This window comes from Haemaphysalis longicornis, unplaced genomic scaffold (genome assembly GCF_048455015.1).
Source record: "Haemaphysalis longicornis isolate Haplotype H1 unplaced genomic scaffold, Haemaphysalis longicornis Haplotype H1 scaffold_5, whole genome shotgun sequence".
In the NCBI taxonomy this organism is placed as follows: Eukaryota; Metazoa; Arthropoda; class Arachnida; order Ixodida; family Ixodidae; genus Haemaphysalis; species Haemaphysalis longicornis.
The window spans coordinates 19567465-19583197 of NW_027526385.1; the positions used below are offsets into that span (position 1 = coordinate 19567465).

The window sequence follows — 15733 nt, forward strand, 5'->3', positions numbered from 1 at the left end:
TCGTCAGCAGTAATTTGAATGATTCATCGATATAAGGCGCGTTTGTACTGTCCCATTCTGTGTCGGCTTTGTGGCGCAGTGTGTAGAGTACCATGTACATTGCGTTCCACCCGCAGGGTCGAGGGATCTAAACCGGGCGCCGGATAGTATATTTTTATATAGTAGGGGGGGGGGGGGGTGCGGTGCGGACTACGGACGTCAACGCGGGTGACATCGTGAGTTACTGAAATGCTCTGCATTTAAAACATCTGGTCATAGTTACTCTCACAGTTTACTTCGCACGTCAGCACGCTCTTTACGAGGAGCGCCCGGCGTCGTCCAGGATTGCTCGTGGCGCTCGCAAAAAAAAACAACCAAGGAGTCAGTTCACGTGCGTCCGCACCTAAAGGGGGGAGCACAAGACAGCTCGCGCTACGGACGCCCAGTTCGCGAAGCCGCTTGCCGCCGGTTCTAGCGCGTGCTGGCGCGTTCCACTTTAAGAAAAATGTCAAAGCCCGTGGACGAAACGATCCGAGCCCGCCAGTAATGCATGAGGAAGACGATGATATAGGTGGATATGACGATGACTACACCACGACAGTTCAAAGCGTCGATGCAACATGTAAATAAACAATATCAAGCCTAATGCAATGCGTGGCGTTGGTTTGTCAATGCTTACATAGAAAGAAATCATCCAGCTTTGCTATGGATCAAGCCTTGCGCGGCCTAGTGCAAGCTTCACCAATCTTTTTTCACGTGAATTACTGGGAAATGCTTCATCTCATGGAGAACGTGTCAAGCTAGTGACGCTCGTAGTACCACAGCAAGCTATTCAGAAAATACGTGATGCATGCCCGGTGGTGGAAGTGACGGTGGCTTTTCAAAGGTTTCTTTACATGGCAGTTTTTGTCCTAAATGAAATAACGCAACCGAGAAAAGCCTTTTTACTATAATAATGCGCAAAATAAAAAAAAGAACATGAACACTATTGTTATTTTAGTAGTTCAAATACAGACCACTAGTCACACTGCACTGCAAGGAAGAACAGGGGAACGCGAGCCTCGTTTGTTTTTCTTGCTTTAGGTAGAATGCCACTATTAAATAGGGCACATAAGCAGTCACTGTGCCATAAACAAATGACAAGTGCTCTACCCAGGAGAAACAAATGCGTCAGTAACTAGGATAAAATTACATGGTATTTTTATTTCTAACTTTGTAGGACTTGCTTTTTTGTTGTCTACCAAGACACTAGACGTTTGCCTGTCGCGCTCACGATTTTGTTCCATCAGCATAGGTAACGCTTTAGCCATATCGTTTGATAACATTTTGGCTTGTTTAGAGCGAGATACCCTCCCTTCATGGAACAACGCACATTTTGCGTAGTTTCTGTGCTTAGCCTGTTTGTAACGGAGAATTGCAACTCTGAAGAAGCCCCACATTCGCCAAAGTAGCAGCCACCAAAGGTACTAAGAATGCCTGAGGATTAACAATTCTAAACCCAGTTATTACGAGCGAAAGCAACGGATATGCGCACATTGTTTCGTAAACGTTTGCCTTTGCTTGAGATATCGCAGCCTGTCGACTAATTATATCTGCCTGATCACTGGATTCATCGCTTTGCTAGAGCTGAAGAACACGCTCAGGCATTCAAGCTGGCGTGCCGCGATAAGGGGACTGAGGGACCAAGCGCTGGCGAAGCAGCCTTTCTACCCTCGCCTAGTCACGTGGTACCACAGCGGCGACACTCCGAATGAGCGAAGCGACAAGAAACGAAGGTTCAGCTTGACCACCAGCAGCCGAAAGTCATTTGCATCCTGATGAGCAGACAAAATTTATCGCCGCTGTTTCGATCCCGGAAAACAGCTGCTGGCTGCTATGTGTTCTTGGTAACTTCCACAGTATATTTGTTAATGTTCTCTCTTTTTTTTTCAGATTGTTCCATACTACGTAAGAGAAAGCCTATCGGACATGGTAATGTTGCGGGGCTTGTTTCTTGCTGGACTTGTTGGGGCAACCACCAGGTATGTCATATTATACAACTTGAGCCGCCCGCGGAATAGCTGTAGCTTCCGAGCTTTACCTTGAAAAATACCGCTTGTATGTGTGTACAGGCCCCCCAAAAGTAAACGGAGCACGACTTCGTGACATTAGAATAATTTTCATTTTATGCGGCTACCAGAATATATAAAATATGTTTGGCCCGATTATATTTCAGAATGACTTTCTTGAAAAGTCACTCAGAGGTTGCTGGCTAGGCACATGGCGGAGAAATCACTCAAAATCTCCAACCCGTGCTCGGTTTACTTTTTGGGGCACCTCTACGTGCGTCTGTGTGAACGTTCGCGTGCTTCTGTTAGTGTGCCTCCGTGTGCGTGCATGTGTGCGTGCGTGCGTGGGGCCGTGTGTACACGCTTTTTATGTCCAAATATTTCTATGTGAGCGTTTTCTTCCGGATTTTATTCCATTCGCGCATTGTTTTTCACCCCCAACAATAATATCTTGTTTCTCATCAGTGAGTTATGCGTTATAAAACCTACTTCGGAGACTTACGTACGATTTTATCATTAGATATAGAGGTATTTTCCCACACAGCGTCACCTCCCAAACAGCGTCACATCCACACCATCGTTCTATATGTATAAAAAACAACTAAAAGCACAATTGTTTATGTTATTTGACTGACGTACAGACTTGTAGTTGTGTTTATATAACCAGAGTTTTGTTTTTGCAACAGCTTTTATCTTTATTTTCACATTATGGTCTTTCTTCCCTTTTTTTCTGCTTTTGCCCCAAACTGTTCTATTTATTTTTTTTTTGCATTTGCCAATGACCGTTCTCCTGTTTTATGATTGTACATTTTTCGTGTTGTTATATCCCTGATTTCATTGAAAGCCTTTGTAGCGGCTGTCCAAACCAGGAGAATGTATTTTGTTTAAAAAATGCTCAACAGACTGTGATCACCTCATTTATCGTAGGGACCCCTTTTACAGCCCATTCTTGGGTTCTGGGGTCCCACCTGTATATTTCCATGCAGATGTCTTTATGTACAGTACAATAAAGAACTTTGATTGATTGATTGATTGATTGATTGATTGATTGATTGATTGATTGATTGATTGATTGATTGATTGATTGATTGATTGATTGATTGATTGATTGATTGATTGATTGATTGATTGATTCATTGTACCACTAATGTGAATTGTAAAAATGGTGTAATTACGTTCCCAGAATACATTCTTGTCGGCGTAGGCAATGCTACAAGTTTTGTTGTCCATTCGCACGCCTTCCTAACCAAAGAAACTGAGTTGAGAAGTGTCCTTTTGTTCATATAATTCGCCCTGCCAATTCGAGTACGTCGGGTATGTCGACGCAATAGAATATCCGCCCAGTCAAATTTAACACACGTATAACATGTTTTATCTATAAAATTCGGCGCCACCGAACAGAACGTCAGTTGTACTTTCAAATTGACGAAAATAAAATTCTGAGAACTGGCATGGCAATCAAAAATTTCTAATTATGGGACAACGCCATTTAGGGCGGTTTCAGTGGTTCTAGAGTTATGATAAATTGTGAAATGTCAGATAACTGGGGGTCAACTTCTCAAAGCAGCCACAAATCGGACTTAGTGAATTCACTTCAGTGTTCATTAACCTTAAAAAAATATTCAGCTTGCTTGGTGACATGCAAGCCTATGTCCTGGGCGTTCGCCTGCATTCTTTATGCTGCTATCCTAACAAGGAACTTGTGCAACTGGGAGAAGTCGGTGTATACTTTTGCCATAATGAAGTTTTTAGTGGTATTTTTGGTTGTAAGGATGGCCTTTCCACAAAAAAAACCATTGTAAAAACTAATCAATAGAATTTTAATAAGAACGCCTACGTTTTAACATTTCAAAACAGCACCGTCTCATCGGTCGTCAACTCCCAAGCAGCCACGTTTTACATCGACATCGTTGCGCCACATGCCAAGCTAAATGAGCGGACTGCCCTCTACGTCATGCGTCTGTTAGGTATGCTGCACAAAAGACCAGTCATTATTTTGGTCTGAGCGTTTTTTATCAGAATGTGACTTTTATTCTTAGCCGTAATCTTATTTCGGTTTTAGTGCAATACCTATCGCATCTCTTTTTTGCACAGTTTATCCAGAAGGTCTGACTTTAGAAGACGAAAAAGGACATTAGTGCGCACGGATAAATGTACGTTTCTAAGTAAAACATAAACATTTTTATTTCCATGCTCAGTGTGCTTGGTAATTGTAAACCATACATTGCTTGAACTTAGTTTCTTCAAGTGAAGCAAAGTTGACTCGCACACCAGTCTGCGCAGAGCTACTCACAACCGCAGCTTACTCAATTCATTTCTGCAAGGTTCGTCGATGGTCTTCCGGAGAGATGTGTAATAGGATGCACTTAAAAAGATGATGCGTATGGGTGAACGTGATAGCTAGTTAGTGTGCTGGCGGTAATAGTTAACACAAAGTGACGGCGCCAGCGATGGCCTCACGGCAAAAAGACGTGGCATGCGCGTTACAAGAACTGCGCAAAAAATCTTTAAAATTCCATAGGATGCACAAACGCGGTGATGACGAGTAGTTTTAACAAAAGATGGCAGGCATTCGACACAAGCTGAACAAATCAGTGGCAAACACTCAATCGTGATTCTAGCTTGCTGCTGCTCACTAAAAAACGATATTTGGTAGAAATTACTTCAAGCAGATTTATCATGTTCAAAACTCATTGCATTTCCAATCCAATCCAATCCCACTTAAAACACAAGTCCTGCTTTTTCTTCGGTTGCAAGTTTCTGTTTTGGCTCACTATAAAGCAGCTTCGCGGGAACAGTCATACAAATCTGAAGTAAAATGGAGGGACGAGTTAGTTGGTGAGAAGACGTCATTGCAAATTTAAGCGCGAACTGAAAACAAGAGCCCGGAAAGGTGCCCGACACCAGCGAAACAAGAACCGGTGTCGTCCCTTTTAGGGGCGAAGCCACTTAGAGGCTGGGGCTGTGGGTGTCTCCTATCGTCGCCGCTGTCGTAATCCCTGTTCCGTGTAGTCACGGTACTAAAACACCGTGAAACTCGTTTACGCTTCGCACTAGAACGTAACGCGTGCCAACAAAACACCGAAACACTTGTTTACGCCTCGCGCTGGAGCGCTTCGCAACGCGTAGTAAAAAAAGTATCGAGACACTCGTACACGCCTCGACCTAGAGAGCTTCGTGCTTCGAAGACAAGAGACTTTTACAGCGGTGCTATATACCTGTACCCCCAACGGTTTCATCTCCGTTGGCAAAAACGCCAAGGCACTAAGAATACACTTATACACTGAATGCCTTCCCCTCCCCAGGTTTCCCGTTAGTGTAGATGGCCCGGGATTTTTTGCTTTTCCTTGTTTTCAGTTCGTGCTTAGATTTGCAATGATGCAAGCAAATCTACTGATGAACCACTAGTTTTGCTTTTCAACATTTTTTCTGTTCATCGTGTTTCAAGCCAAGACGATATAAGATATATGACTCTTCAGGGTGGTGAAAAACAGCCATGGTGCAAATCGGGCGCTAGTCGGACCAAGTAGGAGCGCTAAAAACGTGCGTTTATGGAGCGTACCTTTCTCAATAACCCTGTGTAAGCACTGTGTTGTCCAGTTAAAGAACTGATATGTGCTTACTTGCAGCAGAAAGGAGTAAATGCTAATTTTACTCCAAGGCTGTTTGGTACGGGTGAAACAAAGGTTTAAGGTTAAATAGTGTATGACAGTGTTCGTGCAAAGTGTCAGAAAAAAAGTCGTCACTTTATGCAACCGGCTGAACTACTCGGCCAGTGCTGCCTTACCTTAGCACCGAAGCTTCTTTTTTCAGCTTTCGCCAGTGGCACCATAATGACTCTTTATGCACTGGCTGTCCCTTACCTCGGTACAGCTGCACGGGTACGTGAAACTTTCACCCATAATGTTTGAAACAACAGCTGCATGCCTCTGTTATTGGTCTCAATGAGCAACTCAATTCCTGTGTGTTTTTTTATTCAGCTGTTCCTGTCATTTTACTCTTCGTGCTCGGGTCCGTTCGCTGGACTCCTCCTTCTCGCTATATCATCGCCATGGATAAACGCAAAGGTGAAGGGGCGATGAACGCTTGCCTAAGGCCGTATTGAAGTATTACATAATTTTCACCCCTATGCATTCAACACACAAAGAAGACACTTTCTTTTTATGTTTCTTGTGCACTGCCCGCATTGTAAAGCGAAGAGATGGCAAACCAATCGCCCAGGCCATCCGGAAGATCCGATGCACCCTATTACTGATCTACGATGAAAGGGCCGTGAATAGACATTTCTCAATTAGCACCTAAAATATGGCGTTTTTGTTTTCCGGGGTGAGCAATATCCGGGGATGTGTCAGGAATTTGAGTAGGGTAACTGACCCAGCCTGCCGCAGCTTAAAAAACAGCCATAAGGGTGAATCTTTGCTGTAGCACATTTGGAAAAATTTAAATTCATTCTATTTCACGTCATGTCACTATCGAAATGCACTACACCACTGTTGAGCAAACTGCGCTCACGCGGTACATGAACATAAACAACTGTTTGAGCAGTTAATATCACCTGTTCCGCATGCAAGACTTCACATTTTTTATACTATAACCATTACAAAGCACACCATACGACAATGATATTTACCAGTACGTGCAAATTTGTGGAGCATGGAAGCGTCACTGAGTAGCTCATTATGCGTGGATCATTGAGAATTTTGGCGTATTCTGGTGTGGTATCTTACATCGCGTAATCTTTTATTTTATAATACAGGGTGCTGCTTGGTCTTGCCTCGTGGTCTGCGGATTGCAACTATGGCACGCTGTGGGAAGAACTATGTCTGGTATCGCTCCACCACCTTTTTTACCTAAATCACTGGACCGTTGCTCACCCTTTTCGAACAACACCAACATAACAGCTGCTACTCTGGACAAGGATATCAGGTTTGCCATGTTAACGCCCTGTACATGGGTGGCTACTTTCGCATTTTTTTCGTTTTTTTCGCTTCCCTCTCAGGCTAACGCATGTATGTTTGCGTGTGCGTGCGCGTGTGCGCCTGTACATGTGTGCCTGTGTTTGATTGATTGTAGGGTTTAACGCGCCGACGCAACGCAGGCGATGAGGCGCGCCGTAGTGGAGGGCTCCGGATTAATTTTGACCACCTGGGGATCTTTAACGAGCGCCGAAATCTCGTACACACGGGCATTTTTGCTTTTCGCCTCCATCAGAAAAGCGGCTGCCGCGGCCGGGAATCGAGCCCGCGACCTCGTGCTCAGCAGCGCAACGCCTTAGCCACTGAGCCACCGCGGCGGGTTTGTGTGCCTGTGTGTTGCACAGATATATGGGCGTATTTGTCACGGTTCCCAACGCTGACTTCATACAGCGAATGTTGCTGCTTTAAGTGCAGAGCCCTTTAGGTGCTCGCCTTGTCGTCGTAGCTCGATTGCTGGACCCAAGCATAGAGCCATAGGACGTTTCGTCATAGCGGCTGTCGTCGCAGCGTAACCCAGAGGTTTTGAAAGCCTAGCTGTTTATGTAGTCATAAGCGTTCAAAACTCATGAACCGCTGGCGCTTGTCATACATCTCCCCGTTGCTTGGCGCAAAGAAAACTGTAGGTAAATTTGAGGCAAAATGTGCGTAACTAACCGGCAGCGCCCGCGTGAATTTAGTTAGCAACGCTTCTTGGACTGGTTTTTACGATAGTCAGCAAAAAAAAAGTGGCAGTGCAACGCCGGCACATGCGGGAGGAAAAGCAAGCACAAAAAGAACAGAACTCCCGCTGGCGCAGTTTCGGCCAGGGGCACCCGATCAGTGTGAAGCCGGTAAATTTGAATTGCATTGGGTGGTAGCCGTGAACGGACAACGGAGTTGCAGCCCATTACGGCGAATCACTGCTCTTCACTTCCAACAGCTTTTACATTCAGTGGAATGGCTTCAATTTTTTAAAGTACTTTGGGATTCCTAGAAGGCGTAGCCATTTTAATGATTGTTTTCTGCATTTCGTCTCCGCAGTTTCGGAGCAGTGTTTCCGGTGTACCAGCTGTCCTTCTTTTGGAGCTCCTTTTTCGGAACGCTGGTAACAATTTTCCTGGGAAACGCGATAAGTTTTTATACAGGTGAGTGCACACTTATTAATGCGTAAGCATACTTCAGCAAACTGAGGTGACAATCCGTCATACACGTAAGGCTTAGTGTCGGACTTACTGCATGAAAATATGCTCTAAAAAAGTCGCCCGTTGCCTTCATCATCTGGTATCAGACTGACTGCTGTATCGCCCGTGAAGCAATATTTTCGCTGAAGTACATTTTCATGAAGTATGGAGAAAAAACGTTTACAGGAACGGTGCATGAAACAGGCTCGAAAAAATGGTTACCCATTAGACAGTTCTCACTTCAGAGTTTTTGACCATTTGCGCGTCTTCACAGCATTCGGCGTCTTACACTAAGCCATGAACGTCCAAAAAGACAAGCACAATACCCGTAAGCAACTTTCTGTGCACTTCGCAACATTTGACGCACGGAACAGAGCGTACCTGCGTGTCACATGCAGCGTTATTGAGGTAAATACATGCGCATAGGTCTACCTTTTTTCTCATTAATTGTTTATCAGAGCTTCTGCAATACACCAAGGTTTCAATTTGGATGCAAAAACTCACCAATAAAATACGCCCCAATATTTAGCAATATTTAGCTTAGACATGCAGTGTGGAGACTAACTTTTTTTATTCGCTTTTTTTAAAACGCGCAAACAATCTATTCCTGGAACTTGATGCAATAATGAGTGTTCTCAAGGCTCAATTTAACCAACAATCGACTCCTTCGGCTCTTTCAGAACACCCTGAAGCTAGTATAATGCTGTCATAAGCCGTAGTACGTGTAGATAAAATTAGGAATCTGTGGAATGACCCGTTTTGGGTAAGAATACTATAAAAACCAGGCAAGCTTTTTTGTTTAGGCGTTTTATTGCTATATAAAACTTAACGATATCACATGTCTCAAAGTATGTAAAATGGTCTGTTACTCAGAATTTTTCTACTTTGTTTGTAGCCCATTCAGATTCACGTAGAAATCTTAAGAACTATAGCACCTGGCGCTCCTGTACCTCACATCTGTTATATTGAATATGATACTCCTACAGACGTCTTCTGACTGACAACTGCTCTGCTCCTCCCCGTATCTAGACAGAGCGTAGAATTGATGCATACAGTTAAACCTAGACCTACCAAAGTTTACAAAAGTTTGCAAATTTTTGTTGCATGCAGGTTTCGAGTTAATTTCTCGCTGTAATGTATGAGGAACGAAGCCAAAATGCTTGGCATCAATGCATAAATGTGGGCTAGTTGGTTCAAACTGTGAAACATGGTTACTTATCGCGGTAAAGACGGGACAATAAGGGAACCAGCCGTAGTCCTGTGCGGTCTTTCCTTATTGTCCCGTCTTTATCGCTCTAAGTCATTATGCTTCACTGCTTGACATCAGTGAACGTGAGCTCGGCCTTCATAGATTTCTGTAACAGTGAAAAACTGCGTGAGTTGCACCAGCTGCTTTGGCACGGGCTTAGGCCCTACACAGCATTTCAAAGAAGCAAGGTCATTGACCGCCATATTAACAAACGTCACTTAAGTAGCAACTTTCCCTTTGACACTTTTAGGGGCCTTAACTAGTTTGAAGAACCAAAAGTGTGCTGAAATGCCGCCTTTTTATGAACTTCGTCCTGTTTACCGCATTCAGACTCGTTGGGAGCGTGCTAGCTGGGATAATTTACCAGGCCGCGACACCCTTCTTTCTCACCGGTGGAGGCGCCAATTAAAATTGCGTGAAAAGACACACACACACACACACACACACACAGAGCTGACTTTGTTTGATGCCCGAGATGGGTTCTGAAGGGTAGACGACTTGGACGGTCTCCCTCCTTCATCTGTCAGCAAGGATTCCTTGGATCCTCGCGGCGGCTTCGGCCATCCGGACTGCTGTCAGTTGTTCCTCCGGTGTGTGGAGCTGAGCAGAACCGACACAACTTTTCGTTTTCTGGCAGCAGAACGCATAACCGACGAAACTATGCCACAAATAGCAGTGAAGACACGCGACTACACGTCGAAAGGGCAACCTAGCGCCTCAAAACTTAGTGCAGGGGCGGTATTCTCGAGTTTGTCCCTTTTGCGTCCCTTTCAAAAGTGTCCCTTTTGGCGAGCCCTGATTGGCTAAAAGCAAACTACCGGAAGTGACGTAACGCAAGCGCGGCAAACCTACTGTTAGCGCCCATTGCTTAACCGGAAGTACGTCACGATGAAAGGGACTCAAAAGGGACGTTTTCAAAAGGGACAGTTACGAGAATACCGCCCCTGAACCGAAACCATGCTCACACGTGGAAGCTCACGGTTGTTTTCGGTACAGGCGGAATAAAACTTCAAGTGTAGTTACTCTCGCTATCTGGTTTGGTGTCACGCTAGACAAGAAAAACCAGAAGGCGTTGCTACGTTAGCCATCAGTATGTGCCAATGACTTCGTTCATCATCATCATCATCACGACGCGTTTAATTTTTATGTGATTATATACGTTTTCGTTGATGCTGGCTTCTTACAGCAGTGCTAATATTAGCTGAAGTAGTTAACTTCGACGGACGAATTTTTAGTAAAAGTACAAAAAGCAATGATTGACCAGCTTGCCGACTTCTTTATATTGCCGCGAACCATGCATTGGGTGTGTTTATTTGTGTTTTCTTGGATAGCCGTTTTGTACGCAAACGTGACATACGGGAGCACTTCGTCCCAAGTCTTATGTTCAACGTCGACGTACATCAACAGCATATCTGCAATCGTCTTGTTCAAACGTTCCGTTAGTCCGTTCGTTTGTGGGTGGTACGCCGTCGTTCTTCGGTGATCCGTGTTGCTGTAGCGTAAGATTCCTTGCATCAGCTCCGCAGTAAAGGCCGTTCCGCGGTCCGTGATGAGGACTTCAGGGGCTCCATGTCGCAGCACAACTTGTCTTATGAAAAACTTGGCGACTTCTTGTGCAGTCCCCCTCGGAAGAGCGGCGGTCTCCGCGTAGCGCGTCATGTAGTCTGTTGCTACGACAATCCACTTGATCCCCGATGGTGACTCCGGCACATCACGACGACACACGCGGCCCGAAGTCGTCCACGTGGTTCGCTTAAAACCTTTCTACGGACGATGACGAACTTTAATTTTTATTTGTTCGGACGGTCGCCTATGTTAGCATCGGGTCGATGCACTCTTAGAGGGGGGTAATGCCGCGAACCATGCATTGGGTGTGTTTATTTGTGTTTTGCTTTTACCGCCCGGCTGCGCCGGTCTGTGTTATCTCTGTGCCAAGGGAAGCGCGTGTTCCATTCTTTCTTTCTTTGCCGCATGTGTTATCTGTTCTGATAGGGAGAGCATTCCGATCTAAGGTGAACAGCCTGGAATAATCTTCTTGGATCTACAATGTTCTCGATGCGAATCGACGGTTCGAGGACCACGCGCGCCGAAGGATAAAAAGCCTGCAGAGCAGACGCCGGGGCATTCGATTCTGCGACGCTCGCCGACGCAAGTCACTTTGTTGACCGCTGCTTCGCCGCCTCTGTATTCTTTTGAGTTGTTAGGGGAGCACAAGTTCGCTCCAATAAACGTGTCTCTCGTTCAAGACAACTTCATCGTCCTTGTCTTCGTGACAATAGCAAGGTTGCACGCCGCAACGTTTCGTTGCACAAAAGTAGCGAACGCATGGGCTTGATTGGGGTGGCAATGGGGAATTGAAAAACTGCGTTAAATCCACGAATTGATCACATAGAGGTTCGTTACATCTAGGTTTAACTGTATTTCCTATTTAAAGCAAAACGCGCTGACCATAAGCAAGTTTGATGGCACTGTTTGTGATCCAAAACAAAATGCGGATGTTATCTTCTTTTAGGCTTTACAAACCTTCACAAAAATAGAGTTTTATTGAATTTGTCTTTCTATTTTGCAGGTGGCATAGGAGAGAGCAGAAAGAATTTACGCCTTACCAGCGTCTGTTTCCTAAACCTCTGGCAGAGATCGAAGTTTCTTCGACGATTGATTTGGGTTAGCAGTTATTGTTGTTTCTAGTGTAGCCCTAAGTAGCAGGGTGAAGAGATATATGCTCTTGACATGCTTGATTTCTTCCCATGTGTGTCTCCTCCTTTATGAGTCGCTATAATGAGCGTTCTGGGATACCTCATCCAGTCCGGAAAGGATCAACGTCCTCTCAGGCTTTGCACCGATATCCCATAGGAACGTCAATAACGCGCAAAGCTGTCATTGCTCTCCTCGGAGGCGCCTCAAGCCATTCTATTGATTTGATTGTAGGGTTTAACGCGCCGACGCAACGCAGGCGATGAGGCGCGCCGTAGTGGAGGGCTCCGGATTAATTTTGACCACCTGGGGATCTTTAACGTGCGCCGAAATCTCGTACACACGGCGTATTTGCCTTTCGCCTCCATCAGAAAAGCGGCCGCCGCGGCCGGGAATCGAACCCGCGATCTCGTGTTCAGCAGCGCAACGCCTTAGCCACTGAGCCACCGTGGCGGGTCTCAAGCCATTCTAAAACATTGAAGTGTATTACCTCTATTTGGCCCCATTTGCGACAATAAAAAATGAAGGAGGCTCACACTGACGCCCAAGACTTGAAGGTACTGAAGCTTTACGCAAGCTTTACGACCATCATGAAGGTTTAAGTAAATGATTGCAGCCAATTACAATCTTCTTCGCTGCCGCAACGACCTTTACTCCATCATTGTTGCTATAAATGGGAGCTGCCTTCATTTTTTTGAGCTGGTAATCATTGGACATTACATTAGAGGGGCGTACGCTATGACGTGTCCTGAGCTAGTGTTGCCATGATAACGACGAGCGTTGGAGCTTTTTTTGCCGTGCCAGTCTTGGCCAATGTTTTTAAGTGAGTGTGCTTGGCTTGACTACAGCGCTGTTTTGCACACTACTCCTACACTACACCTTTGTCAAGCTACACCTCTGTAGCTTGACAATGGTGTGCCGAGGACGCTGTTCAGTCGTCGCGAGGCGCGCACACAGGAACGCTCGCACTTTACTGGGTTTTTTAACTGCCGGGTCGTCGCCGCAATCCTGGCCCGTCTCTTTAAGTGGGTATTCTTGGCTTGACAAACGTGCCAGGGGACGTTGGGGGTGTGCGAGGGACGAACACAAGGTCGCTAGGCATTTTCTTGGTTTTGTTAACTGCCGGGCGGTTGTCGTGAGGCCCGCGCTTACGTGCGTGGTCTCGGCAGTTTCTTGGTATTTTTTACTGCGGACACCAAAAATTACGCTTTGCTAGGCAGCTTCTCTGCTAAAAAAAGAATACATATATAAAAACTGGACGGAGTCAACATTATGACCGTCGGATCATGTGTGAAACACCGAACGAATTTCCTCACCTATACAATTTATTTTCATTAAGTATCAAGTAAAGCTATCCTATTTTCTTCTGGGCAAATACATAAAACATGATTAAAAAAAAACTAAATGTAAATGCGGTAACAAGGAATGACACAGGCTAATCGGCCATGAAGACAAAATGAAGTTTGGTTCATTAAGAAGATTGCCTTGTTAGAATAGCAGATACTATTTTCAAGCGAAATTCGCTTAAATAGGCTGTATAATTAGGAAAAGCAGAATGACCATGAGGCCCACTGGCTCATTTCGCGCTCTAGAACCTATGACGTATTATGAGCAAGAACCTGTGCGATCAGCTGAAGCCGGTAATAGCAAGCAGAAGTTAGGTGGGGCTTATAAGTTCGAAGAACGATCTGGGCTTGAGTTTATGGCATATTCTTTTCATAGCAGTAAAAACTGTGAGGTAAAGAACGGAAGTTGTAAACGCATTCCTAAACATACAAGCACCAGAGCGCACTGCGCTCACTATGCTCATTATAGCTGCAAAGCCATCCTGCTTTTGATGTTTGTCTCGCACGATAGTGGCCAACTCGAAAAAGGTACATTGCCTTACGTGACCCTAATTGCTGAGCGCACGCAATGCTTCACGAAACAATTGCTATCAACCGTAGCAAAAATAATCCAGGTGAAACTACAGTCCAAAACACAGCAAGGGTGCATAGCAGGCCTGCGCGGTATCGCGGCACCACCCAGAGAGGGATGGTAAACAAAGCAATGGAAGGCGCGTCGTCGTACGCTGCAGCCCTAGTCGACGTACTTAACATTCGTTTCTGGTACACCCTTTGTCAAAAAGTTTCAATGCCAATCCTGAGCATTCTCCTCCACATACAATTCAAATAATAGGCTTTACCTTTATTTGTGACACAAATATTTTATAACACCAAGAAAGGAACGTGTTTTCTCTAGTTTTTCGGCATAAAACATTTCAGCGTCGCTCGGGGTGTAAGCTTGTACATTGAATTTTTTGCGACCTGCGCACTTCTGGCTTGGCCTGAGAAATTCTGACAAAGACTGTACCTGCCTTGCATGGAACAAATGTTTTGTCGGTCGAATTAATATTTTGGCTGAAATTGTGTAATTTATCAGTTAATAAATCATCGTTGGCGGCCGCAAAAGCACTGGGGGCACGATAAAACACCTAATATTTCGAATAACACAAACTGGTATTTGATGTACATGGCTCCTTTAAGCACTTTTTGGCTATGTGTGCATGCTTATATTATTAACATGTACGTTAAAATGGGGGGAAAGCCTACCGTTGTTACTATCTGTTGGTTTCCGGTAAATTAAATCCTAGTGGCACATTATGTGATAATCTTAGATAGCTCTTTGAATCCCTTCTGGCACAGTTTACATTTTTATGATGTATCTGAAACTTTATTACAACCTGTTACGTCGTACCTCGTACGCCCTGGAGCCATACACGTTCATGAAAGTCTCCGTGCCCAGTTCAACTCCCTCCAATAATAACAACTGCTTTTTTTTCTAAATCTAACAGCCTGAAGAGGAAGCAAAAATGTATCCAGTACGAACGTCTTCTGAGAGGATTGGTGATGACGAAGAACTTGTTTCTCTACATATACCGGAGGTTTCCATCAAGGCCAACTGACAGCGCTCTAAATGTGGACAGACCACCCCTGGATAGTCATCTCGCATATGCGGTGTATTTTCACATGCATTGTATCAATATTCCGCCAGTACTTCCATTCGGCATTGTCGTGGGGCCACATTATCGCCGATGCTAATACCAGGAAATAATTCAGCACGGTAAAAGGACTTTTTGGCGTGAAGTGGCTGAGCAAAATCAACACAACAAGAGGAGTAGAAGCGACACCGTCTCACTCCGAATATTTGCGCCCACTAAATTATGTCGGTCTCTTCAGACAGACTTCTTGTTTAACAGCGAAAAACAATTATTGGCAAGCCAATGACTTTCTATAGAACCATTGTACGCATCCTTCAATAAATATGTGCTATGTTACATTGTGTAGTAATAATGATACACAAAGTTCTCCCAAGGAGAAAAAATTCACGGGCCATCACAGCTAACGTGAAACCTGGGAAGGGGTGAATCATGCAGTGTATAAATTTATTAAAGATTGTAAGCCTCTCTTTTGTCACACGGCGCGCGCTGATTGTGCGCCGGAGATGCGGCAGTGAGAGGAGGAATCGCGCCCTTGCTGAGGCGGTGGCGCCCTCTCTTGTGTTGAATCGGATTCAAGCAATTTGTATGCCCTATCTGCCTCAGTTTGGGGTAGTGGCAGGGGTCAACGCAAGCGCAGTGCAGTGCCC

The 15733-nt window shown here is 45.0% G+C and overlaps 1 protein-coding gene across 2 annotated transcripts in view; it reads left to right on the plus strand.

Moving 5' to 3' along the window:
• LOC144137938 (sodium-coupled monocarboxylate transporter 2-like) overlaps window positions 1-15416 on the plus strand; it is a 33165-nt gene extending 17749 nt beyond the window's left edge. Inside the window, exons 9-16 of one of the 2 annotated variants that reach the window (XM_077669970.1) lie at window positions 1912-2000; window positions 3885-3994; window positions 5841-5908; window positions 6008-6094; window positions 6784-6953; window positions 8024-8127; window positions 11982-12076; window positions 14940-15416. In XM_077669970.1, the coding sequence (XP_077526096.1) occupies window positions 1912-2000; window positions 3885-3994; window positions 5841-5908; window positions 6008-6094; window positions 6784-6953; window positions 8024-8127; window positions 11982-12076; window positions 14940-15050 (834 nt within the window). In that variant the 3' untranslated portion in view covers window positions 15051-15416. Of the gene's footprint in view, window positions 1-1911; window positions 2001-3884; window positions 3995-5840; window positions 5909-6007; window positions 6095-6783; window positions 6954-8023; window positions 8128-11981; window positions 12077-14939 lie in introns of those variants that run through there. The other variant, XR_013315764.1, reaches the window with a different exon arrangement.
• Window positions 15417-15733: the final 317 nt, after the last annotated feature.